Here is a 27,049-nt window from a genome sequence, read left to right as displayed (position 1 = left end):
AACAACAAACAAGGAATGTCGTCATTCAACCCCACTATGTCAGAGTGTAATCGGTGTACCCATCTTTGTTCTCTGCGTAGCAGAAACCGTTGGACATCTGTTACATGTGGAGGAATCTGGGGTTGTTCTAAGATGACCCAATGTAAATCATTTTCTTTGTGGCCTGTTTCAATAAAGTGATTAGTGAGTTTAGTCGCACTTTTCTTGCACCGTATGGTGCTTTTATGTTCTGAAATCCTCAACTTAATCTTACGAGATGTCATACCCACATAATCTTTTCCACACGGGCATTTGATCAGATAAATAACTCTCTCACTGTTACAATTGGTGTGTTTGCTCAGGACCCAGGGTTTACTCGTACCAATGTCTATCTCTGTTGTGTGTGATGTTTGGGGCATACTGAACAAGTCCCACAGGGAAAATGGCCAGTGACCGGAGGTAAGCCCCATAATGTGGTATTTCCAGGATTTTTCATTACTCTGGGACGTGTATGCACTAACTGGTCTTTTATGTTAGAACTCCTCTTAAAGGCAAATAGAGGAGGAGGCAGAACACTCCCTTCAATTTTAAGCACTTTCCAATTCTTCAAAATGCTCTTCTTTAATGCATTAGAGTAACAACAAAAAGTGTTGACACATGTAATTCTTCTATCTTCATCTGTTGGATTGGAAATCTTCTTCTCTAGAAGAGCCTCTCTATGATTATTCGCAGCCCTTTTCATAGATGTCTTAATGGTTCTCTTGGGATATTGTCTATCAAGAAGCTGTGAAGAAAGGTGGGAGGCATGTTCTCGGTATTTAGAAATGTCGGAACAGTTCCGACGTATCCGGAGAAATTGGCCGAATGGCAGATTTTCCCTGAGAGCTCTAGGGTGGAAGCTCTGAAAGTGTAATAGGGAGTTGTTATTATAATAGGGAAAGCATATATAATATTAAATCAACAGCATACTCAGACGATCCCATTCATACATCCCTTGCCAAAAACACATGAAAGGCATCATCCCACACACTCTTCAAATTAGCAATGATACCTCTGGACGTGGTTTATTTTACTGACCCTTCTCCAAATTGGTTATGTCCAACCTCTCAAATATTTGGACGATGATCCTGAACAGACCAAATGCTACTGACCCATTACAGGCCATTCTTTCCTCTCCATGACTCAATAGAAATATTTATTCTCAATGGTGCAAACTCCTACTTTTGTGTATTAGTAATCCTCACTATGTCAACTGTATTTGGCACTGCAGATTATCACATCCTCTTGAATATCGTAAACAAGAGAACAGACCTTAAACATGTTGTTTTCAAATGTTTTTATACAAAGGGAACAGATTACATTGTGGAAAGACTGGGAATTGTTTCTCCTAACTCCCCCATATCCTTTTTGTGTTCCTTAAACTCAGTCTTTGTCCCCTACTTTTGAGCTCATATTTTGTAACTCTAGGTGACAATGCAGACGATACACAGGTATAAATGAATATAATTTACTCAAATAGCCTAGACGCCCTGATCAACTGTCTCATTGAGACTTAGTAATGGATTACTTTGCTGAAACAAAATCAACGACAGGTTGAGTGCTACCTCTTCTCCAATAAACACAACCATGATCTTCCCACTGACTGACTCATCCCATTGAAACCCCTAGTATTCTCCCCCCAAAACTGTCACTTCTTTAAGGTCTTTCAGCTTCACGTTAGGAACTGTGCTGTGCATTCACTTATGAAGAAAATGGATAAGAGCGCCTGCTACCAGCTAATCTGTTTTGAAATAGAGGACCTTTTTTCCAAAGGTGAACCACAGACAAAATGTAGAAACCATGGGCAATATGGCAGTGTCTCTCCTCAATGGCTTCCACAAAATTCACCTGTCTGTTCTACTATAGAATTTGCAGGTTGTCTCGGGCACTATGATTCTTGATCACATGACCCTCCTCCACTGACCTCCTTCAGAAGATCCCCCCCATGAATTACACAGTATGTAGGAAATAACCTGGATAACTAACAGCTGTCAGTGACTGAACACCATGCAATGTCAAAAGCTAAACATCTCTGGAGGAAATATTATTCTGAGACGCAAAACACGTCTACACCAGGTGGTCCTATATTTAAGACAGAAATCCACCCTCATCGAATCCTAAAATTTTGAATGCCCTACTTGCTCATTAAGCACATACCATGCTTTACCTAATTCTAAACAAGCTTCATAGATCACTTGCAAAGTAGATCCTTAAATGCCACAAATTAATATTGCCAACTGCCTGAAAATATTATCATGGTTACATACCTTCTGTATTTGTTATTTTGATTATTGATCCATTTTCATTCTCTTCTCATTGATTTCTACAACTATTCTTCAGCTACACTGAAGTGTAATTTTGTATCTCTATGTGGCATATTGTGAAGATCTCCCCTTTTTGTGCCACCCCTTTTTACTCTGTAAATATATATCTCTTGAACATGCTGAATCATACCACTCTCTGGCACCACCTACTTTGAACTGCTCTTGTAGATTTACTGCGGTTCCTCTTATCTCCGCAACATAAAATTCCTGTGCTGTTACTCAGTTCTGTACATATTTTATAATTTCTCTTCTTGGGTATGCTGTGCTTTCTGTAATGAATATAAAGTTATCTGTCACCTCTTATTGTGGGCCTGGTTCACGCTATATAGAAACTATATAAAATAAATAAGATAAAAGCAACACATTGCACTGTCCTAGGCAGGGCCGGCGCTAGGCATGGGCAGTCTAGGCAGCTGCCCAGGGCCCCGCACTTACCTCCAAAACATGGGGCACCAGTGAAGTGCACCACAGTCCACTGATTCCCTGAGACACAGTGAACTTGGCTCACACATCACCTGCACCCCCTCCCCCAGTCAATCACATCATGAGGTGTGTTCACAGCAAGATGTCTTGGTCGCCAGCACTGCAAGGGTGTGGTGGCATTTCTTGGGTTGGGAGGGGGGGTGCGGAGCATTGGCAATTTGTAGTTACCTAGCAACAAAGCATTCCTTTGTTTCCCAAATCGATCAGTAGGACACAAGAACATACCAAGTAAGGAGACGAGAGTGGAGGAGGGAAAAGCTAGTTCAGATCGTAAGGTGAGCAGGTGTCCTGGGTTTAAAAATTGCATTAAATTTAGTCCGGTAGTACCTGTCTGTATTTCAATGGTAACAACTATTGTAATTTAAGTCAATCTGTACCCCCTTGTAGTTTTTCTATTTTTGCTAAATGTGCAGGTTTTTGTTTTTCAAAATCTGTTCACCTTATCAGGCTGGCACAGGCGGGCTCCAGTGTATGTCCTTGAAAGGCCTAGTAGGGAGCTCATCTCCGATGAGCCTCTAGTTGCTGAATCCCGCCTGTGAGGCACTGGGGTGGGCCCCATTTCTCCAATTTCAAGATGGCCAGAAGAGTTGGTTGGATTGGTTCATCTACCAAAATATTCAGAGGGGATTGTGTGATACTTTCATTCCGGTCACCCCCTCTGGTTAATGACATCTTGGGGAGATGTTATTCTGGCCAACTTCTTACTGACCACGTAAATATTGTCCCACTTGCTTATTTTTACTCTTCTCCATGTCCCGGGTAACTATGATAGATTTTTATTAACCCGTTTAAGGTTGGGACTGTTCCACAGACTGGTCAGCTTCCCATCAGTTAACAATTGGTCTCATGTATTACCGCCCTGTCCGTGTGATGGAAGCTCTCCCCAAACCACAATACATGTTGTTTTATTCTGTAAATTTTATCATCAAATGAGGTCTGTGCACTTATTACCTTTTTTAAGAGAGCTCGGGCATCGGCAATGCCGCCCGGCCATGTACGATATCCAACGTTTGGATAATCATCTCTGCGTTGCAATAATTACCCTGTACCTAAAGAAAGTGATCTCTATTAGGAAATTGGAGAATAATGCACCATTTGACCCACATTTAACTGATAAGAAATATAGGGCTTTATTTCTCAGATTTGACCAATGCTCTTGAACATTAAGGGGAAGGGGAGGGACATTAACTAGCACCACAGTATATGGTAGAGCTTCTGGGGGCAAATTTATGGTTGGGAGCCTGGGTGTCGGAATAAAAGCGGTCTCCCTAGCATCAACATCTACCCCTAAAACAGATGGAAGATTGTTTTGCACAGCTGGTGAAGGTCCCAATATCTGTTGTCCCGTCGTATTGGAGACTTCCAATCTGACAGGAACCTGCTGTACACAAATTTCCTCCGGCTGTGGGATAATAGGAAGGTTACCTTTCGCCACGGGCAACTGATCAAGAAATACAGGATCATTTGGCCGGTTCGGGGGTAGTTCTGCCTTAGTTAATCCCTCTATGTGGGTAATCCTTCCCTCAATATTTGACAATTTCACCATAATGGGTTCCACAAAAGACATTATCAAATTCTCCATTTTCACCCAGAAACCTTCCCCCATTAGTGGGTCACTAGTATTAGTAGTATGGGGGGTAGCTAATGTGTTGTTAGTGACCTTTTTCACTTTTTCTATAGGTTTACTAGTAGTGTTGCGTGGTTTAAGGGAACCCTTCCCCTTTGTATTAGTTATGGATTTCCCTTCCTTGGTACAATGATTTTGCTTCCGTTTCGCTTTTAACCCCCTAGTTGTCATACGTGACGAGTCATTATTGGTAGTCTGTTCACAGCCAGAAATTACAATAGGACTTGTAGGTGGTACAACTCCCATATTAGCCATAGAGTTCTCAAAAGAATGGTCAGAAAGTTGTTCGCTAGGAAAAATAGCATGGGACAAAGATAACCTGGATTCCGCGGGAAAGAGCTCTGATTGTGCCAGCGGGAGAGATTTTGAATTGTCCCCCGATATTTGCAAGGAGCGAACTTCAGGGAGCCCAATAAAAGATGGAATTAATAACGACTCCTGTAGATTAGATGTTAGCAGCGAGACGCTATTAGTGGAGAGAGGAGGAAGCGTACCAGCAGGAAGCGACAAGCGCCTCTCAGTACTTTCAATGGCTGAAGAAACCACCCCAATAGTCTTTTGCAGCATCCGGTCAATAGCTGTCAAACTGGGAATGGAAGTATGAACAGTACTATTAGATTGCGAGACATTATGTACGGGGGCAGGTTTGGATTTGCCCATATTTATGACAACAAAGGAAACGTTACGAATAGAACGGTCGTTTCTGAGCCTCAGATACATTATCCAGCGTTGGGAGACCCATGAGAGGGGGCTTCTCTCTTGGGCCTAGTAGTGCTATGCTATGGCTGCGAGGCCCAGGGGAGGGGCCCTCTTCTATGAACAAAAACACTATTTGTGATTTCAAACACAGATTCATAGTTGAAAAGTGTGAAAAGAGTAAACCACTTCCCATCTGTGCTGGGTGCAACAGGTTTGGTGCCTGCTCAAGTGCAACCATAAGTAAGAGGAATTTTCAAAAAGAGAACTCAAGTCAAGTCAAGTCAAAGAACTTTATTCGATTGTAATATAAAGACAATCATAAAAGTGTACAAATAACAAAACATTACAATTCATTAAAAAAGTACATAAATAATGTCATAACCTTTGAAAAACACATGATCGCAATAAATAGAGAAGACTACCATTTATACAATTATTCTTTTCCTAATAGAGATCACTTTCTTTAGGTACAGGGTAATTATTGCAACGCAGAGATGATTATCCAAACGTTGGATATCGTACATGGCCGGGCGGCATTGCCGATGCCCGAGCTCTCTTAAAAAAGGTAATAAGTGCACAGACCTCATTTGATGATAAAATTTACAGAATAAAACAACATGTATTGTGGTTTGGGGAGAGCTTCCATCACACGGACAGGGCGGTAATACATGAGACCAATTGTTAACTGATGGGAAGCTGACCAGTCTGTGGAACAGTCCCAACCTTAAACGGGTTAATAAAAATCTATCATAGTTACCCGGGACATGGATTAGATAGGGTTGAATATTAAAAGAAGTTAAAATTATTTGATGGTTTAAAACAGTGGGTTTTGAAATCTCTGTAGTAATTCTTAAGGATTCTAGAAAGAGTAAACCCTCTTTTTTAAACTCTTTCCGGGAAATAGCAAGCATAGTATGGGGTTTTAAAAAATAATCCAATTTGCCAATATCACTTAGGAATTTACGTACATAATTCAGCCACGGTATCCTTAAGTATCCATCTAGTTTAAGAGCGTCAGCCAGTATGTCTCTGTTGAGTTTAGATTCTTCATTTGTCCATACCCTATGCCAGAGTAATATCGGTTCCAATTTAATAAGATCGGATATAAAATGGAGTCCCAATTCTGAATGACAAATATGGTTTGAGGAACTCCTTGGAACTGCAAGTATAAATTTTAGGAAACAATTTTCAAGTACCTGGAGCTGTGAGGAATCAGCAAATCCCCAGATCCCACTACCGTACATTGCGCCAGAGACGCATTTTGCTTTATAAATCTTGATTAATTCAGTAGGGGGTCTGGTACCTAATTTCCTCGTAAAGGATCTAAGGGCGGCAATTACACGATTCATTGTCAGTTTTTTGGCTAATATGGCCTCACCCCAGACATCCTTCTCAGTGAATAAAATACCCAGGTAAGAAAATTGCTTCGTGGACAATAATTGCTGACCCTCAATGGTTATAGGCTTTTTAATTTTAGGGCGTCTGCCACAGCGCATGATGAAGGTTTTGGATATGTTAACTCGTAAGCCCAGATCTTTCATGAAGAGGGCGAAACTTTCCACCACACGCTGTAAACCCACTTGAGTACGAGACATTAAAACAGCGTCATCCGCATACATTAATAGCGGTATTGGTCGACCCGCTACGTACGGGGGATCAAAACTTGAATTGCACAGGGCCTTCTCTAATCCGTTAATATATAAATTAAAAAGGAGTGGTGCCAATACACAACCCTGCCTGACACCACTCCTGATTAGAATTTTTCCCGTGCGTTCTCCCTTTCGCCCATAGCGAACGCGGGCAAATGCCTCGCTGTAAAAACATTTAAGAAAATAAATTATATTATCTTCAACCCCAATTTGATCCAAAAGTGTCCATAATTTGGAGTGAACCACACAATCAAAGGCGGCTGAGAGGTCAACAAAAGCCATAAACAGATTCTCCCTCTTAGCTCTGGTATACTTCCCAATCAGCATCAATAAATTAAGACCCTGTTCCACTGTGCCTAAACCAGAACGAAATCCATATTGTAAATCTGATAGGACAGAATTATTTTCAACCCATGAAAGTAAGCGATCCAGGATTACACGTCCAACTATTTTTGTATAGGAATCTAAAAGGGAGATGGGTCTGTAACAACCCGGGTCATGTCTATCCCCCTTTTTAAAAATTGGGACTATTATCGACACCACCCAAGAGGGTAGTAAGTCCGTCCTACAACTGGCGGTTAACACCTGGACCAAAAGAGGGGCCCACAAGGACGGTAAAGTCTTAAACACATCTATGGGTACGCCGTCGGGACCAGGAGCCTTACCTCCCTTGCTCGTAGATATGGCTTTTTCAACCTCCTTTAAGGAGAACTGCATATTGCCCATGGGAGGGTGGTCCGTAGGTTTACATGGGGAATAGAGTATGGTCTCTCCCTCGTAGACTTTGGAAAAGTGATCAATCCATTTGTCCTCTGATATGGCTATCTCAATAGAGGGACAGACCGCTTCGCTGAGAAAGGGATTTCTAATAATTTTCCAGAACCTTGCACAGTCATTGCCAACCGAAGCCTGATGCAACGCTTCCCAAGATTCTTTCCTTAGCTCATCTTTCCTCTCTTTTAGGGCTGATTTATATGTTAACCTTGCTCTGCGTATATCCTCTATGCACCTGGGGCGGCTAGCAAGTGTTTTCTTTAAATGTGAATATGCTCTAGTACAACTAGAGTTGAACCAACCATCCCTCGGTGCTCTGTTACTTTTACATTTCCTCGTCAGGGAAGCTTTAATTTGATCGCAAATTATGGAAAAAGAAGTAAGAATTTTATCAGGGGTAGCATCCTCCGATAGACAAATCGACAGCTCAGGAGCACATTTATTTATAACGGAAGTTAATACTTTAGGTTGATCTACATTCTCCCATTTAAGGGAATAACCGTTGATACAACCAATGGTCAGATTCTCCCACAATATGTCCCTGTCACTATCTTTTAAAATCGTCATCTTGGGGATGGACATAGTTAGGCACAAAGGAAAGTGATCACTTAGCGCCATATCAGAGACGCTAAATTTAGTGAACCTTTCGGCATGCCGAATGGTTGAAAGTGCAAAATCAATGGTCGAGGAACAACCACGGCCGTTAAAAGTTGGTAGGAGAGGGAAGGGGTTAGTAGAAGTTTCGTTTAGGAAACCCAGATCAAAATGACCCAGGAGTTCATTATAAAGATCTCCTAAGTGGGCATGATTGAAATGTAAGGAATTCACTCCATCTTCACGCCCCACAATACATCGCTTATCAATCGCCATAGGGCACAGGGTACAGTTAAAATCACCCAGTAGGAGGATCATCATATTGGTTCCAAGATATTTTTCCTGTTGAGCCACCAATGTGGCCAATTTATTAAGTATATTTGAGGCGTCCTCCAAGGCAAAATTATTATAGAAATTGATAAGAACAATCGGGGAAGCTGTGGTAAAAACCAAGATCAAAAGTTGGAAATGGGGATCTTTAGCTGGCTCCAATATCTTTAATAAAAGCAGGTTATTGGATACATAGGTTGTCAAGCCTCCTTTAGCTCTGCCATGTGCAGAGTTCACTGCTGGAGTATGGAGTGTTATGAACCCGTTGATATGAACTGGGTCCTCTGACCATGTTTCTTGGAGGCAAATAAGTTCTTGCTGGTATATAAAATTTTGCCACAAAGGGTTAGCAATTTTAGATTTAATACCAGCAATATTCCAAGAACATATATTGCAAACCAAAAAGTTACTCACAGGACAAATAGAAGGATCCAAGGTAGGATCTAAAATGAGATCTGTCCTCAGAGGAGATAAACCATTCCCTCTCATATCATCGATACAATCAGCCGGCATTTCCTCCCTATTCAATATACCATCAGTTCCAGGACATGAGCTAACTATACTAATTTCGCCATTAATAGGAACAAGGGGGTCAGGAAGCGGGATAGTGGTCGATACAGATATCCAAATGCTAGGTGGAACACTGGTTTGCTGTCAATCATTATTATCCAGACCACTGAGAATATCATATCGGTTAGAAGTTGGAACAGCAAATTTCCCTTCCTCAAGGTACCCCTGGTTAGGGAATAAAGGGCGAAAACCTCGCATCCTTTCCTGCCATGGAGAAGAGTAAAAATAAGCAAGTGGGACAATATTTACGTGGTCAGTAAGAAGTTGGCCAGAATAACATCTCCCCAAGATGTCATTAACCAGAGGGGGTGACCGGAATGAAAGTATCACACAATCCCCTCTGAATATTTTGGTAGATGAACCAATCCAACCAACTCTTCTGGCCATCTTGAAATTGGAGAATAATGCACCATTTGACCCACATTTAACTGATAAGAAATATAGGGCTTTATTTCTCAGATTTGACCAATGCTCTTGAACATTAAGGGGAAGGGGAGGGACATTAACTAGCACCACAGTATATGGTAGAGCTTCTGGGGGCAAATTTATGGTTGGGAGCCTGGGTGTCGGAATAAAAGCGGTCTCCCTAGCATCAACATCTACCCCTAAAACAGATGGAAGATTGTTTTGCACAGCTGGTGAAGGTCCCAATATCTGTTGTCCCGTCGTATTGGAGACTTCCAATCTGACAGGAACCTGCTGTACACAAATTTCCTCCGGCTGTGGGATAATAGGAAGGTTACCTTTCGCCACGGGCAACTGATCAAGAAATACAGGATCATTTGGCCGGTTCGGGGGTAGTTCTGCCTTAGTTAATCCCTCTATGTGGGTAATCCTTCCCTCAATATTTGACAATTTCACCATAATGGGTTCCACAAAAGACATTATCAAATTCTCCATTTTCACCCAGAAACCTTCCCCCATTAGTGGGTCACTAGTATTAGTAGTATGGGGGGTAGCTAATGTGTTGTTAGTGACCTTTTTCACTTTTTCTATAGGTTTACTAGTAGTGTTGCGTGGTTTAAGGGAACCCTTCCCCTTTGTATTAGTTATGGATTTCCCTTCCTTGGTACAATGATTTTGCTTCCGTTTCGCTTTTAACCCCCTAGTTGTCATACGTGACGAGTCATTATTGGTAGTCTGTTCACAGCCAGAAATTACAATAGGACTTGTAGGTGGTACAACTCCCATATTAGCCATAGAGTTCTCAAAAGAATGGTCAGAAAGTTGTTCGCTAGGAAAAATAGCATGGGACAAAGATAACCTGGATTCCGCGGGAAAGAGCTCTGATTGTGCCAGCGGGAGAGATTTTGAATTGTCCCCCGATATTTGCAAGGAGCGAACTTCAGGGAGCCCAATAAAAGATGGAATTAATAACGACTCCTGTAGATTAGATGTTAGCAGCGAGACGCTATTAGTGGAGAGAGGAGGAAGCGTACCAGCAGGAAGCGACAAGCGCCTCTCAGTACTTTCAATGGCTGAAGAAACCACCCCAATAGTCTTTTGCAGCATCCGGTCAATAGCTGTCAAACTGGGAATGGAAGTATGAACAGTACTATTAGATTGCGAGACATTATGTACGGGGGCAGGTTTGGATTTGCCCATATTTATGACAACAAAGGAAACGTTACGAATAGAACAGGGGCAGTAACATGGGTATAAACCAAGTCCTCAAAGTCACTTACTAATCACATCTAGGCATACGAATTCATAGGTCCGACCAAGTGGTGTGGCCCAGCCCAGCCGCGTCCTGCCCCGGACAGCCACAGACGGCCCGCCCTTTGCCCGGGCTTAGCCCGGCGCTGCCCGCGTGCGTCCCGCGGCGCAGAGGGAGCTGTTCGAATTTAGCGCCTCCAGGCGCGGAAGTGCTGCCGGGTGGGGGCGGTGTCGTCAGGAATCCTGGGAGGCGTAGTCCTGTACTCCCAACGTGTGGCGGCCAAACTAGCAGCAGCAGCGGCGGCGGGAAAAGAAAGAATGCGTCCGCCCCAGCACGGAGAGAAGAGCGTCTGCTCCCGCGATGTGCAGGTAAGGAGCCTCTCTGTTACACAGCCAGTCACCCAGGGTTCGCCAAAGTTTCCCGCTCCACCGAGGGAGCTGTTCGAATTTAGTCCCTCCGGGCGCGGAAGTGCTGCCGGGTGGGGGCGGTGTCGTCAGGAATCCTGGGAGGCGTAGTCCTGTACTCCCAACGTGTGGCGGCCAAACTAGCAGCAGCAGCGGCGGCGGGAAAAGACAGAATGCGTCCGCCCCAGCACGGAGAGAAGAGCGTCTGCTCCCGCGATGTGCAGGTAAGGAGCCTCTCTGTTACACAGCCAGTCACCCAGGGTTCGCCAAAGTTTCCCGCTCCACCAAGGGAGCTGTTCGAATTTAGCGCCTCCGGGCGCGGAAGTGCTGCCGGGTGGGGGCGGTGTCGTCAGGAATCCTGGGAGGCGTAGTCCTGTACTCCCAACGTGTGGCGGCCAAACTAGCAGCAGCAGCGGCGGCGGGAAAAGAAAGAATGCGTCCGCCCCAGCACGGAGAGAAGAGCGTCTGCTCCCGCGATGTGCAGGTAAGGAGCCTCTCTGTTACACAGCCAGTCACCCAGGGTTCGCCAAAGTTTCCCGCTCCACCGAGGGAGCTGTTGGAATTTAGCGCCTCCGGGCGCGGAAGTGCTGCCGGGTGGGGGCGGTGTCGTCAGGAATCCTGGGAGGCGTAGTCCTGTACTCCCAACGTGTGGCAGCCAAACTAGCAGCAGCAGCAGCGGCGGCGGGAAAAGAAAGAATGCGTCCGCCCCAGCACGGAGAGAAGAGCGTCTGCTCCCGCGATGTGCAGGTAAGGAGCCTCTCTGTTACACAGCCAGTCACCCAGGGTTCGCAAAAGAGAACTCATACTGGTATAAAGACAGACAACTGGCTTTTTTTGTTAAAAGAATGTGCTTGCTTGAGAGGGATCAAAGCCAGTTGCATTCTGTGGTAGCAAGCACCTGTACCTCAAAATAGTTCATATTGTCAATGTTGTTAAGTACAGTACACTGTCCATACATCTGTTCATCTCACTCCATATCTACCATTCTGTTTCTTAAACCCACCCACCCACCTGCAATTCGACCATTAAAATCCAGCCATCTGCACATCAGTCAACCAATGTAATCCATTACCCACCAATTCATATGGAGGGCCCCCCTATAATAGGCCTCACAGCCATGATCGAGCATCAGGATGCCCATTAGAGGCTCTCTCCACTTTCCTGGGCCTAGCAGCACTTGATAATTGGTGTGAGAATTGAACCTCCAGAAAACAGGAGAGGTGAGTGGCTAGCCTCATAAAAAAATCCTGCCAGTCCCCATCACCACCCCGGGACATGAATGCAGTAAAACCACATTAACGTAGCTCTTGGCTGTACAATATCAGGATGTCACTAATCCTTACTGCTCTAGTAATGTGTGTCTGTTTCTTGTTTTCTCACCGTGGCTGTGCTGACTCTATGTAATCCTGCCATGTCTCTTTGGCTAGTCAGAGTCCAGTCTTGGCTGTGCTGCCATTCTCTGTGGTGTCTTGGTCCCCTCCCCTAAACTTTGCAGCATTGCATACCACCTGTAAGGCGTGGGAGAGGACCCCCAAACACTTCTCTCCACTGGGCCTCGCAGTGCTGAGTAATGTGTTTCAAGCCCACGGTGGGGGACCCCATCCCCTAGGCCTCACAGAAGTGATCCAGTGTTACACGGCTTAGAAGAGGGTACCCTTACCTTTGGCGTCCCAGTGCTGGATCATGTTTGCCTATCAATGAATTAGGAAATTCTGTGAAATCTGAATTTTCCCCATTTTGAAATATGAATATTAAAGAGCAAACATAAGAAGGAATCACTTTTAAATTATTTGAGAGGAGTTGTATGTTGTTGCTCCATGATTATTAGATTAAACATAAGGATACCTAGCCGAACCTGAGGCCTGATTTAGTTCTCAGCGGATGGGTAACTACATCACTATAAATCCTATAGGATATAATGTGATTTATATTTCAACAGAAGGAAAATCTGTCACTGAAGTGATGTATTAACCCGTCTGCCAAGATATAAATCAGGCTCTTGTCCTCTAAAGAGTATGAAAATGTAAACAAATTACCACTTTCTTTTGTTTCTTTTTTTAAAAATTGGCAGCTCTATCCGACATGGCCAGTGGAGGGAGCCCTCCTCAATCTGGCCTCACAGCCATGATCCAGCATTGCAATGTCCAGGGGAGGGGGCCTCTTGGCTAGGCCTTGTAACTCTATACGATGGCCCGATGACCCAGCGCCACACAGCGCTAGAGAGTAGCCTCATTTCTCACAAATATACCGGTCATGTGTTTACATTCCATGACTCTGAAAGGACTTGATTCTGCTAGGTGGAAAAGAATATGTGTAAAATCATTGTTATGTCTCTGTATCAAAGCAAATAACTAATATACTTGATTGTATAATCATTTACAAATAACTTAAAACGACTTGCAAATATCTTATGTGTTTTCCTCTTTTGCTGCTGTTTATATTACAAAATGGAGAAAAAAGAATCTCTGCTTTTTCGAAGTTATTTGCATGCATGGACATAAACATAAAGGCCATGCTATAAAAATAATGGTCAAGTGGCAATCCTAGTATAGGATCACTAAGCCTAGCAGCTATGGTCCAGTGCTCATTGGGAGCGAGCCCTCTTCTGGCCTTGTAGCACTACATCATTGCTGGAAAGCCTAAGAAAGGGGGCCCTTTTCTGGGCCACATAGCGCTGGACCATGGTTTCTTTGCTTAGAAGTGTACCTCAGGTTTCAAACTGCATGTGTGTTACATTTGCAAGATTGTAGCGGCTTTATGGATGATATGTTTATAGCATATGAGTGACATTAAAAGGGACACTATTGTGAGCGGTTCTACAAATTAGATTCTGGTATTGTTGCTAGTTCAAAAGATACATACTTTTTTTTAAAGCAAAGGTCTAGAAAGCATCAACACATGAAAATGTTCACTTTTCGGACGATTGAACAGGAAATCTTTGCCTTGCTAGAAACCAGTCTGCTATCTATTTTTGGGTGGTACAAGCCCACTACTATCTGGTTATGATTGGTTGCCTGTGGGGCATCTGCCCAAAACATATGCTTTTCCTCTTCAGTAATGAGCCCTCCCTCGTGCCAACCTCAACACCCTGGCACCTGCTTGGGCTGCTCAGTGAACTAGGAAACAACCACAGGAGTACCCAGAATAATACTTAAATTTTTGCGGAGTAAAACCTTTATTGATTAAACTACAAGATAGGAAAATGATCCTGTGTGTTGATGTGAATAGATCTCAAGCTCTGAAGATACAATCCATCAGCCATGAATGGCACTACCTGTATTATTTTGCATCTGAGGCTTGTAGCCCTCTCTGCTATTAAAATGCGGAACTAAAAGTACCAGAATGCAAAGAGGCGAGGAGGATTGATCGAGCTAGTCTTTCTCTATGGCACGGGTACTCATAGTAGGGCCCGCGGGCCGCCAGCGGCCCTGCAAGCCTTCCTTGGCGGCCCGCGGACCTTGCAGACATCGTACCGGTGGTGTTTTGGTGTCAGCAAACACCGCCGGTTGCAGCAGCATGAACTCAGATCCAGGCTGAGCTGTTAATTAAATCCCTCTTTTGACCCTCGCCCCCTTTCCATATGGACTCTTCCAGAAGCTGCCCCTGCTCGCCTGCCTCCTGTGGTGTGTGTATTGCGGTTAATCCGCAGCCCCCAGGCACTTCCTGTGTGTCATTTTCGGGGGCATTTGAAATAGATTTGGTAAGTACCATGTTCAGAAAAGCAACACCTCGCAATTAGGAGGGACATCCGCACTTCTTTTCCCTTAACAGATTTTGATGCAAACAAGGGAGAAACGCACAAAAGGAGAGAATGAGGAGGAAGAAAAAGACGGAAAATAGTAGCAGAGAGAGGAAGCAGCATTGGAAATAAAACCTACAAGAGTGAGATAAAGCGGCAGGGACTGTCTGGAGTAGATTAAAGAGGCTTGAGGTGGAATTTTGCAGCTTTGGTATTATGCACGCCGACCTCTGAAAGTGCGGGCAGTGGGCTTCTTAAATAACCTTTGGGCCCCGGCACTTATTCCTTTGCAAATTAAGCTCAGGATATAGTACCAGAATATTAAAAAGAAATATTATTGTGTAAAAATATTGCACCCTAAATATACACTCCCAGAATATTGTGGGGTTAATTATATATTGGTAAGTACCTTGACAATATACATATACTGAACTCCACATATACATATTGTAAAGGCAGATGGATGTGGAGTTCAGTGTAGTACTGTGGTACTCATAGTACAGCCCGCGGGCTGCCAGCGGCCCGGCAGGCCTTCCTTGGCGGCCCGCGGACCTTTCAGGTAATGTACCCATGGTCCCCCAGAGCAATACCTATTAAGATTGCTATTGTTTGCTGATACAAATGTATTATCAAAATGTGCTCTTTGTAGTTACATATCCTCTAAAATACAGCATTGTCGCACTGGCTGTTTTCAAACGGGTTTGATTTTTTTTTACTTTAGCCCCACCCCTCCCACTGACTCCGCCTCCACTGACCCCCACTCCTACCGGTGCGGCCCTCGGCCACAAACCACACTGTAATTTTGGCCCCCGACAGAAAGTTTGTGAGTACCCATGCTCTATGGGATGTGTCCTCCTCTTGGCCAGATCTATTGATTGCAGCTCAACCCTTCAACTGTACACTAACATATCTCCTTTAAATGGAGTTTCTCAGCTACTATATGCCTCCTTGTTTATAAGCTAAGTGACACAGCACCCACCTTTCCTCAACTTGAGACCATCCTGTAGGGCTCCACACAAAATTAGCAGTTAAATGCTGCCATTCTTCTCCAAGATCAAACTGGCAAATAACTGCTCATTTGTGGTGCAAAATCATGAACTGCTGTAGAGCTATATTGACTTTGGGAATTGTGTAACAAACTATTTCAGTGCAGAAAGGCAGTGAAGACTAACACATGCATTAATCTATCCTGTGATGAGTGATATTTGACAGGGATGGCCCCCTCCACTGGGCCTTACAGTGCAATATCATGGGAGGAAGGTCTGGGAAATGGGGTCCTTCACTTGGGCTTCACAGCACTGCTTGGTGGCTACAAGGCCATGGAGAGTGAGGCACCCTTTCCTGATGCTCTAGTACCAAGAAAACCCAAGACTACCTGCCTTGTGCATTCCTGTGCATTTCTATCTGCTCCCCTCAGTAACCTTAGCTCTGTCTCTACACTACCCAGTCTGTGCCTGCCCCATCCCTATATCTCACAGTCTCTTCTTGCTGCCTCCCTACTCCACACAATTACAAGCTTCTTGACTGCTCCATCGTGTACCAGCCAAGATTCATATTTTTCCATATCTCGCTTCAGCATCACATTTATGTGCCTGTTGAGTCTATTTTTAAACACAGAACCACTATAAGGTGTTCTGCAGTAAAGAACTCTGTGCCAAGCCGTTTGTTGTGTGCCACGCCCACTGAGATCTTGGCTGAGGTCTGGTGTATTCTCGAGTGCCCACTACCACTTCATTGAAGCACTTAAGTACTTTTTTCTTGTGTAAGTCACCTCTGTGCTCCTCAGATTGCCTAAAGAGAAGGCATGCAATCAGTTAACATTGAACAAAGAACACTGGAGTAAAGATACCCGTTTTCGTGAGAGCTGCGCCAAGCATTTCCATCCAGCTGGACTACTGTGCGCCACTAAAAGAGATTTAAAATATATGGACTTGATGTATTTGGGTTATTTGAGTTCTTATCCATTATACTGATATCTATTCCCAAGAAGTTGTGTTTTGCAAGTCACGTCAATGATGCAAAAGAAGATGAATTGCACTGCGATGTCACTGCTTATGAGGGGAGTTCCTGTGATGACACATTAGCTGCAAATTAGAGGGGGCCTTGTATCTTTCATTTTGCCCAGGGCCCCAAAAATCCTAGGCCCGGCCCTGGTCCAAGGCCACTACACATTGTAGGCAATACATGAGCATTAATGTTGAGTTTGAGGTGCAAAGTATGCACATCGTATCTAACTTTCAGTAGCTAGACCAATATCCGTATGTGACTTAGCATTAAAAAACAACCTAACAGTAATCTGGTTGAATAAACAACTACAATACTAATCTACTTTTTTTTAAACGAGTCTTTCTACAAACCAAAGTCAAATATTTGTCTGAGCGAATGCTAACATGCTGAAGCTGTGATTGATGGGCAAATGGCATTGATTTTCAAGAACTTGGCTTTTAATTATAACATAATATTTAATTGATCTTTCTTTCAGATTGTTCTTGTCTTAAAATCACTTTTCTTAATATGTTGTCTTTTTCTTTTTGCTAGCTTCTTTTGGACATGGTGGGTTCCACGGATGAGCTCTTACAAGAAGCCGCAGCCGGTTGTATAGCAAATATCCGCAGATTGGCTCTTGCTAGTGAAAAGGCAAAATTTGGTTGAATTCTGAAGAATGGTTTCTCTATTTTTTAACTGTTCAACACAAAATACTACAGTGTACACATGTAACTTCCGAATTGAAGATTAAGTAAGATTTATCGCCATGTGATAAAAGTACGAATTTAGAAAAAGAAATTATGATCCACATTAAATATTTATTGAGATATTATTGTAATAAAGATATATATATATGTGTATCTTCACTGTGTTGCGTTTGTACTTTTCTCAAATTCTTTAGTAGGTAGCATTTTGATAACTTTCAAACCTCATGACATTTAGCTGCAGATTCTCGAATTTAAAACAAGCTTCAAATAAATGAACATTGAATTGTGGTGACTGGCTGGAGTTTTCTTTGCTTATTGTTTAAGGATGAATATTTCCATTAGTTGGCAGCATTTCCTCACAGTATGGTTTCTGCTTTCCTGATAAATTGAGTCCAAACGACCTGTGGCTTAAGGTTCTCAATTGCTGATGCCAAATGCAATGTAACCGTGTGTAAGTATGCCACATGTGGCATCACTGCATCTGAGCATTTCGATTGGTCAATCTGAGATGCGGTACTGCAGCAGGGTTGTTTGATGATGAAGTTGTTCTTAGTGCTGCTCTGTAGTAGTAGAAGTAACTTGAAAATAGAGAGATTACAGTGGACAATCTCATTGTCTTGGACCTTGAGCTCAGCTATTTTGTTCGGAACGGAAGTCTTTTACACAGTCTAGCCCTTCATTTGCAAAAACTGTTTTTCTATTTTTCATCTTGGAACCTTAATTCATTAAATAGCCCCACCCTTATGCCAGATCCAAGATCACATTTATAATATATATTTAACTGCTTTATTTAAATTCCTAAACATTTGACTATATTACACTCATGTTAGACCTGGCACCATTGGTGTGGGTCTCCCTTCCATTTTTTTGCTGTTGCCTCATGTGTTTTTGCTGGTTATAGATGCTTTGGGCACTGTGCCACTGCTGTTCAGTGCCACAGTGCAAGTGCTCCCTATGGTAAATTGATATATGGATTAGTGACTCCATGATGGCTTGATTGGTTTACTTGTCAGACCCTAGTACAGTGCACTGCGTGTGCCCAGGGCTTGTAACCAATGCTGCTGGTGGGCTTGCAGCACTGATTGTGCCACCCACCAGAGCAGCTTGTAAAGTGTGTCTCAGGTCTGCCATTGCAGAACCTGGGTGCAGTCTGGTACTGCCATGCTGACTTGGCAAGTGTACCCACTTGCCAGTCCCTAAACCATCCCTTTTATACATATTAGTCACCCCTATGGTAGGCCCAAGGGCAGGGTGCATTATTGGTAAAAGGTAGGACATGCCCTGGTGTGTGTGGCATGCCCTAATAGTGAATTACAGCCATTTTCGTTTTTCATTATTGCAAGGCTACCTGTTCTCCATAGGCCAGAATGGGCTATTTGGTTATTACATTTTATAATCCTAACTGACTCAGAGAACAAGGTAGAAATTCGAGTTCAGTATGTCTGAACTCAGAATGATAAAATATATCTTTTAGTGAAGTTGGTTTTAACATTCTGAGTTTGAAAATGCCACTTTTAGAAAGTAGGCATTTTCTTGTCTAACCATCCAAACCTGCCTCTGCTAGGTTGTGTATTCCTTGTCTGGAGTTTGAGTCACAGGGCTGGGGAATTCCAGGAGACAGGGTGAGGTGGCCCAGTGGTGAATAGAGAGATCTGCATCTAGATGGGTGGGAGGAGTAGCACCTGGGACCAGAATAGGGCTGTGCCTTCCCTCCACAATGCTGGCTCCACCTCCTGTGGTGTGTCTGATGTCCCTGCCCTGCACAGTGAAAGGAAGGAGACATGTCAACAAAGTGCTCCAGGACTGACCAGAACTGGTTTGGACTAGGCAAAGGCCTCTCTGCCTTCAGAGAACAAAGGGAAAAGGAGTATAAATATTGGGACCCAGACCCAAGAACTTTAGATCACTTCTGGGAATCAAGATGCACCTTTGCTGAGGAGCAGAACCAGGAAGCTGAAGGAGGAGACTACCCCTTTGCTGTGTGTTTGGGGGTTGGCCTGCAGTGGTTGCTTCATTGCCAAAGAGAGGAGAAAAGGACTGAGTGTGCTTTCTATCAACTTGAAGAAGAATCTCCAAGGGCTTGAACTAGAGCTTGCCACCTGCCTGTAGTCTCAGGGATACAAGACTTCACCAACCAGCTCCCCCCTGAATTCCCTTACTGGGAACTGAAGTGCCTGATGTTGTGCTGGGCCTTCTGAGAGACTGCGTGTCGCTGGGAGCTGGAAGTGCGGCGCAACAACGAGAAGCGTGTCGCCGCCGCAGCTGCTGTCGTCGCATCGCCGAAGCGCGGAGCATCGCCGAAGAAGCGAGATGCTGCCACAGAGGTCATCGTCGCATCACTGGAGAAGCGCGTCGCAGGGCCTGTCGCTGCTCCAAAGATCATCGAGTCGCCGCACGGCCGTCGGGCATGTCGCATCACTTCAACCTTTTTAAACATCGCAACCAAGATGCCATTTTGTCGCATCGCACCAGAGAAGAGTATCGCATCGAGGTGCCAGCGTGTCGCATCGCACCGGAGAGCAGTAAGAAACCGAAGCATCAACTCCCCACACAGTAAGGAAGCGAGCATCAACTCCCCTGCGTGTAAGGAACCGACACATCACCTTCCCTGCAACCCTTTTGTTTTCCTTGCGCTACGCATCTAAGGTACATTGAGAGTAATGTGTTGCATTTACAACTTGAGAGAACTGAGCTATTTTATAACATTTAAGAGACTATTTTTGAGTACAGTATTGTGGATTTTTTGTCGTCTGGTCTTGTGTTAAGCCTATATAAAAATACTTATTTTTATAAATACAACCTGTGTGGTGTCCATTTGTAGTGTTGTCACTGTATTACTGTATGTGTTCACAAATGCTTTACACACTGCCTCTGAGATAAGCCTGCCTGCTCGTGTCAAGCTCCCAAGGGGGTGACCAGGGGTTATTTTAGGAGTGTAGCCACTTACGCTGACTAGACGCAAGGGTCCCTATTTGTCACAGGTACCTACCTAGGCCAACTAGAGACCCCCAAATCTAACAACACATATTCTCATTCCTAAGATTGCTTTTTTTCTTGAATTCCACACATTTACAAAATACTGTGCATCACCTGAAGACAGTGCAAATTAGCATCCCTATTTAGCTATCACAGAAACTACAATTTTCCAGCTTTAATAAGGCCTTAAAAAGCCATTCTCTTCTACATACTAGGACACTCCTCTTGAAGCAGTCATCCTTCTTTCTTTTTTGCCCATAATATATGTCCTACACCACGCTCTCTCGTAAAACTTGCCACCTTAAACCCCAGAATTCAAGCATAATCTAAAACATCATCTACCAAGCAAACATTCCTACCCATCATAAGCTTGCTCAATAGAGTCTGTTCACGTTCAAACCACGTATCTTTTCTCAAACATCAATTGCAAAAACGTTTGAACACATATCGTTTAATTTGAACAATGATGTTTAATGACTGAAATCTCTGTTTCCCATGATGCTTCCTTAGGCACACCGATACCTCATCCTGTCGGTTAAGCTTGCCCAATATCAAGAAGTAAATAATTACATTATCGTATCCTGAGCCTCGGAAACATCCTCTGCATCACCTACTTGAACATGACTGATACCAATTGAACAGGTGCACAACGGAATCAATTGCCCTCTAACAAGGTCAAATGGTGTGACAAGGATGCAGCATGATCTGGTGATTTGTAGAACTTTGCTAAATCTTTCTACTGCCCCAGCCTTCCTCAAAAACACATTGGTTAGAAAATGAATGTCTTTCAATCCACATGCCATGGCTCAGGTCATATAGATGAACATGTATTCTAAGGCCACTATTTCCCTTGCTAGCTACCACAAATGAAGCTAGCCACATGTATGCTTATACCGTCTAGATAACATCTTCCTTCCATTTCATGTTCCTCCTGAGCCTACTTCCTCAGCCACTCATGTGCTATGTGATTTATGTGACTTTTGTACTACTGGCATTCCAGAGTCTCAGAGAAAGATATAGCCAAATATTTTCATTTTACAGACCTTGTGATGGAAAACGTCTGAAAATTATTACACCACACTATTGCTGGTTTCAAACACAGAAACCCAATGGGTTGTGTTTGTTTTTTGTTCCATTCTAAAAATACCCTGATGCTACATTCTGTGCAAATCATTTCATTTTTTAGAAACAAAAAACCTCTCTGACCTACCTCTGCTGCAGACATTTAACTGCAATTGTTTTTCCGCAACAGACTGAAATGACGAAGAATCCACCATAACTTTCACATTATGGTGCCGATCACGATCCGGTAAAAACCGGGTACGAACCGTCGGACGGAGCATATTCTCCGTCCGACGCGTACCCGGTCGAAAAAATATACAAACATGGAAGTACGATTCGCACGGAAATCCCATTTCCGTACGAATCGTACAAAACCCCGACCGACGAAAATAAACATACAAATGTGATCCGGGAAAGCGCCGACGTGACGTCGGGACGCACGCAGCCTGCCATTCACGAACCAGGAATTACGATTCGCACCGACGTCATCCCGCACGGACAATATTTTCCGGCAGCCAAAAACTGCCGGGAAATCAGGACGACGCGAACAAGGAGTACCTGCACGCGACGGACAGACATGGACCCGAACCTACGTATCATCCCGGCCCTCATAGCAGTCGACCTCCTCTACAGGTTACGACGCAGACGCCGCAGAAGGTCAGAACAACAAAGGGAGGGGGGGTAGGGGGGGGCAGGGGCAGGCCACAAAACACCCACCAAAGTCACACAGCACACATGCCCTGGACGTACCTGACCCCCAGGCCCTGGTCACTACGAGGGGGTGGGGGCGTGTCCAGCAAAGCCAGCGTCCGCCACAACGGAAGTGCTTGACGACGCGAACCGGCAACACAACAATACAGGTACGTCCCGTACCCATGCCTTAAGAGCGTGGGTACGAGTCGTACCACGCCCACACCTATGTCACCCCAACAATGGCGGGACGGCTGTACCCACGTGGCAAAGGCCTGGATACGGCCCGCACAAGCATTCCACAGCGTGGGTACGGATATGTACGGACCGTACCCCCACCCCGTATGTATGGAGCGTACCCCCCACCCCAACAGTGTAAGTACGACCCGTACCCTCACCCGCGTACGTATGGAGCGTACCCCCCATGCCAACAGTATACGTATGGACCGTACCCCCACCCCGTATGCATGGAGCGTACCCCCCACCCCAACGGTGTAAGTACGACCCGTACCCTCACCCGCGTATGTATGGAGTGTACCCCCACCCCAACCGTGTTTGTACGACCCGTACCCTCACCAGCGTACGTATGGAGCGTACCCCCATGCCAACAGTGTACGTATGGACCGTACCCCCACCCCGTATGCATGGAGCATACCCCCCACCCCAACCGTGTATGTACGACCTGTACCATCACCCGCGTATGCATGGAGCGTACCCCCACCCCAACCGTGTATGTACGACCCGTACCCTCACACGCGTACGTATGGAGCGTACCCCAACAGTGTAAGTACGACCCGTACCCTCACCCGCGTATGCATGGAGCGTACCCCCACCCCAACCGTGTATGTACGACCCGTACCCTCACACGCATACGTATGGAGCGTACCCCCCCCAACAGTGTAAGTACGACCCGTACCCTCACCCGCGTACGTATGGAGCGTACCCCCCACCCCAACAGTGTAAGTATGACCCGTACCCTCACCCGCGTATGTATGGAGCGTACCCCCCCACCCCAACAGTGTAAGTACGACCCGTACCCTCACCCGCGTACGTATGGAGCGTACCCCCCCACCCCAACAGTGTAAGTACGACCCGTACCCTCACCCGCGTACGTATGGAGCGTACCCCCACCCCAACCGTGTATGTACGGACTGTACCCCCACCTCGTATGCATGGAGTGAACCCACACCCGTGTATGTTCTAAGCGTACATATCCTGAAATAGGAGGGGTGTGTGCAGAGTCCTCCCAGCAGTGCCCAGAGACAGGAGGGGTGGGTGTGGAGTCCTCCCAGCAGTGCCCAGACACAGGAGGGGTGGGTGCAGAGTCCCCCCAGCAGTGCCCAGACACAGGAGGGGTGGGTGCAGAGTCCCCCCAGCAGTGCCCAGTCACAAGAGTGGTGTGTGCAGAGTCCACCCAGCAGTGCCCAGACACAGGAGGGGTGGGTGCCTATCACTCACAGCAGTGCCCAGAGACAGGAGGGGTGTGTGCAGAGTCCTCCCAGCAGTGCCCAGAGACAGGAGGGGTGGGTGTAGAGTCCTCACAGCAGTGCCCAGAGACAGGAGGGGTGTGTGCAGAGTCCTCCCAGCAGTGCCCAGAGACAGCAGGGGTGTGTGCAGAGTCCTCCCAGCAGTGTCCAGACACAGGAGGGGTGGGTGTAGAGTCCTCCCAGCAGTGCCCAGACACAGGAGGGGTGGGTGTAGAGTCCTCCCAGCAGTGCCCAGACACAGGAGGGGTGTGTGCAGAGTACTCCCAGCAGTTCCCAGAGACAGGAGGGGTGTGTGCAGAGTCCTCCCAGCAGTGCCCAGAGACAGGGGGGGGTGTGTGCAGAGTCCTCCCAGCAGTGCCCAGAGACAGGAGGGGTGTGTGCAGAGTCCTCCCAGCAGTGCCCAGAGACAGGAGGGGTGTGTGCAGAGTACTCCCAGCAGTGCCCAGAGACAGGAGGGGTGGGTGCAGAGTCCTCCCAGCAGAGCCCAGAGACAGGAGGGGTGTGGGCAGAGTCCTCCCAGCAGTGCCCAGAGACAGGAGGGGGTGTGCAGAGTCCTCCCAGCAGTGCCCAGAGACAGGAGGGGTGTGGGCAGAGTCCTCCCAGCAGTGCCCAGAGACAGGAGGGGGTGTGCAGAGTCCTCCCAGCAGTGCCCAGAGACAGGAGGGTGGGTGCCTAACACTCACAGCAGTGCCCCTGCAAAGAAAAGGGTGGAGTACCCACAGATCCAATGCCCACAAATGTCAGTCAGGTGCACAAAGATCCTGCAGTACATGTACCACATGTGTGCGAGGCTGGGAGTATACACATGCATAGCGCCAAAAAGAAAACATGTCCACATGAAGTCATGGCAACAGTCTACATACACAAGTACAGTGACCACCAAGGACGACACGAATGATGAAGGTGGAGACATTGCTCAGCATGCATGGCCCAAGTCTAACGAGTCCATCACACACCCAGCCAATGTAGACACAGCTCAGCACCACATATTGGAAAGACCCTGCAGGGAAGAAGTCAGGTTACACAGAGGAAGGAACACACCTTGGGACGATGTCACCATGCAGTAACTGCTTACATGAACAAAGTAATGTAGCCAACAGCTTGTGATGGCACACAGATACCAGGATCCACCCTATGACCAGCACAAGACGACAATTCCCACACACCCAACACATAATCACCACCCAAAATAATGGGGCAGGTCGACCAACAGCAATACCAGACAGACAGTAGTGTACTAAGGAAAAATAAATTGCTTTAATCAGCATTCAAAACATATGTTTGTCCCTCGAAAGTTCAAAATGTTCAATGCCCATAGGGCAATCCAAAGTTCAAATCCAGGTGGGGGACACAGTGGGACGCGTGTCCCCTAGCTTGCCTGCACAGTCAGACTCCTTCGTCTTCCAGAGCGGGGAGGGCATCATGTGGGGGGGAAGGACCAGGCACCGCAGGGACATGAGGGCGAAGGGTAGGCGTAGTGGGTGCAGGGATGGAGGACTCCACCACAGGGGGTGGGGCAGGGCCAAAGGCGGAGGCCAGGATGGCGCTGCACACCTTAGCAAGGTCCTCCAGCGATTCCCCTGCACCCGAAGGAACCACAGGCCCCAAGGAGGGGGGGGCGGAGGGATGGGTCGCAGCGCCACTGGGGGAGGGTGTGGACAGGGGGGGGACTCAACCACCCTGACCGGGGACTCCCTTGACCGCTTGCGGGGTGGTGTCACTGTGGGGCTCAGGGACAGAGCGGCCATGAAGGAGTCTTTGCCGGATATGTGGCCAGGAGAGCTGAGGGGAGGGGATTTGGAGGGAGTGGATTTGGTGGAATGCGGACTCCCACTCTGGCTGCGTGGCTTACGTTTGCCCCCCGACCCAGTGGGTGTGCCTACTTCACCCTGTGTGTGCGTGCCAGGAGGTGTGCGTTTGACCTTCCCTGCTGGTGTGGTGCCTGTGTCTGTTGTGGTGGGTGCATGCTGACGTCTGGGTGTACATGGGACAGGCATGGGAGTGGGAAGTGTGGATGGGTCAGGGGTAGGGGGTTGGACGTAGCGCTGCAGGAGACCCACTGCTGCAGTCAGTGTCGAGTCAATGGACCTCAGCAAGTTGCGTTGGTCAGCCTGCGATGAGAAAATGCCCTCCAAGTATGCCTCCATGTTGTTCAGCACTTGGCTGTGGCCATGGAGGACATTAAGCATCGCAGCCTGACCAACCTGCAACTGCCGCTGGATGTCCACAGACTCGGCATTGGCGGCAGCAGTGGAGACAGGGGCAGGGGGTGCGGTGCCTGGCAGGAAGGAGACATGTGGTGACCGGGCACGCTGGGAAGGGACACGAGCAAGTGGGAGGCGGCTGATGGCAATGGAGGGGGCGGGGAGAGATGTCGTGCCGCTGTCAGCTGCTGGTGCAGCCTCCGCCCACTCGGAGAGATCATCCTCGGACCCGTCAGCTTCATATTCTGTCGTGCCAGTGGACAGGTCCTCGGCCTCACTCTCCTCCGCCTCAGTTCCACTTGATGTGGCAGGCACGATGTCACCGCTGGCACTGGTGCTCGGTCCCTCCGCTCCGTCTGTGCTCATGTCTCCCTCCGTGTCCCCCGACGATGCTGTGGGCAAGGTGAAGAGACAGCAATTAATCATACACCTGTATACATATGTCACATGAGTCCAATCTACATAGGTTACAGTGCATAGCCTGAAAAGAAAGATCAGTAACATCTACAAAACAAAGTACAGATGTAGGGCATGCAACACACAGTTGGTTGACCCACCATGCCTCAGAAAAACTATGGAGAGCATGACACAATAGCAAATGACATGAAATGGAGTTTGACAGAGGAGCCAGGCCCTGGGAACAATCCAGCAATGCATCTGCACCACACAGCGTTGCAGAAAATAGGGATGAGCAGGGACCATATCCATGGACTTGAGGCACATGCTGCATAGGTAATACTGAAAACATGCTCACCATGACTGGCTCACTGCACCTTGAGTGTATGTGCAGACAAACATCACACACTGGCCAGACCTAGCAAGGAGATATCAGGTTTTGACATGTAGGCTTTGCCCGCACTAACCACCCCCTACATGAGACAATTTGTTGAGACACAGGAAGCACTTACATCTCTTAGTCTGGGTGAAATACACATGGGCTGGATACATGCAAGATTGGACACAAAATACCCAAGGTGCGCCTGTCCAAATAATCATGTACATATGGTCAACATCAGATGAATGTAACAAGACACACAGGCACTGGCCACCGTGAGTATGAACAAGGAAA

General features: G+C 46.3%; 1 protein-coding gene across 2 annotated transcripts in view; it reads left to right on the top strand.

Annotated features, from left to right (window-relative positions):
* The window catches only part of ODAD2 (outer dynein arm docking complex subunit 2), a 1,108,894-nt gene extending 1,091,180 nt beyond the window's left edge, over window positions 1–17,714 (top strand). For both annotated transcript variants that reach the window (XM_085631770.1, XM_085631771.1), the window contains exon 20: window positions 17,407–17,714. In XM_085631770.1, the coding sequence (XP_085487896.1) occupies window positions 17,407–17,520 (114 nt within the window). In that variant the 3' untranslated portion in view covers window positions 17,521–17,714. The remainder of the gene's footprint in view (window positions 1–17,406) is intronic.
* The last annotated feature ends 9,335 nt before the right edge of the window (window positions 17,715–27,049 follow it).

The sequence above is a fragment of the Triturus cristatus genome, chromosome 10, assembly GCF_964204655.1.
Source record: "Triturus cristatus chromosome 10, aTriCri1.1, whole genome shotgun sequence".
NCBI lineage: Eukaryota > Metazoa > Chordata > Amphibia > Caudata > Salamandridae > Triturus > Triturus cristatus.
The sequence above is the reverse complement of the archived record's forward strand: the minus strand, read 5'-3'. Positions and strand labels throughout refer to the sequence as shown.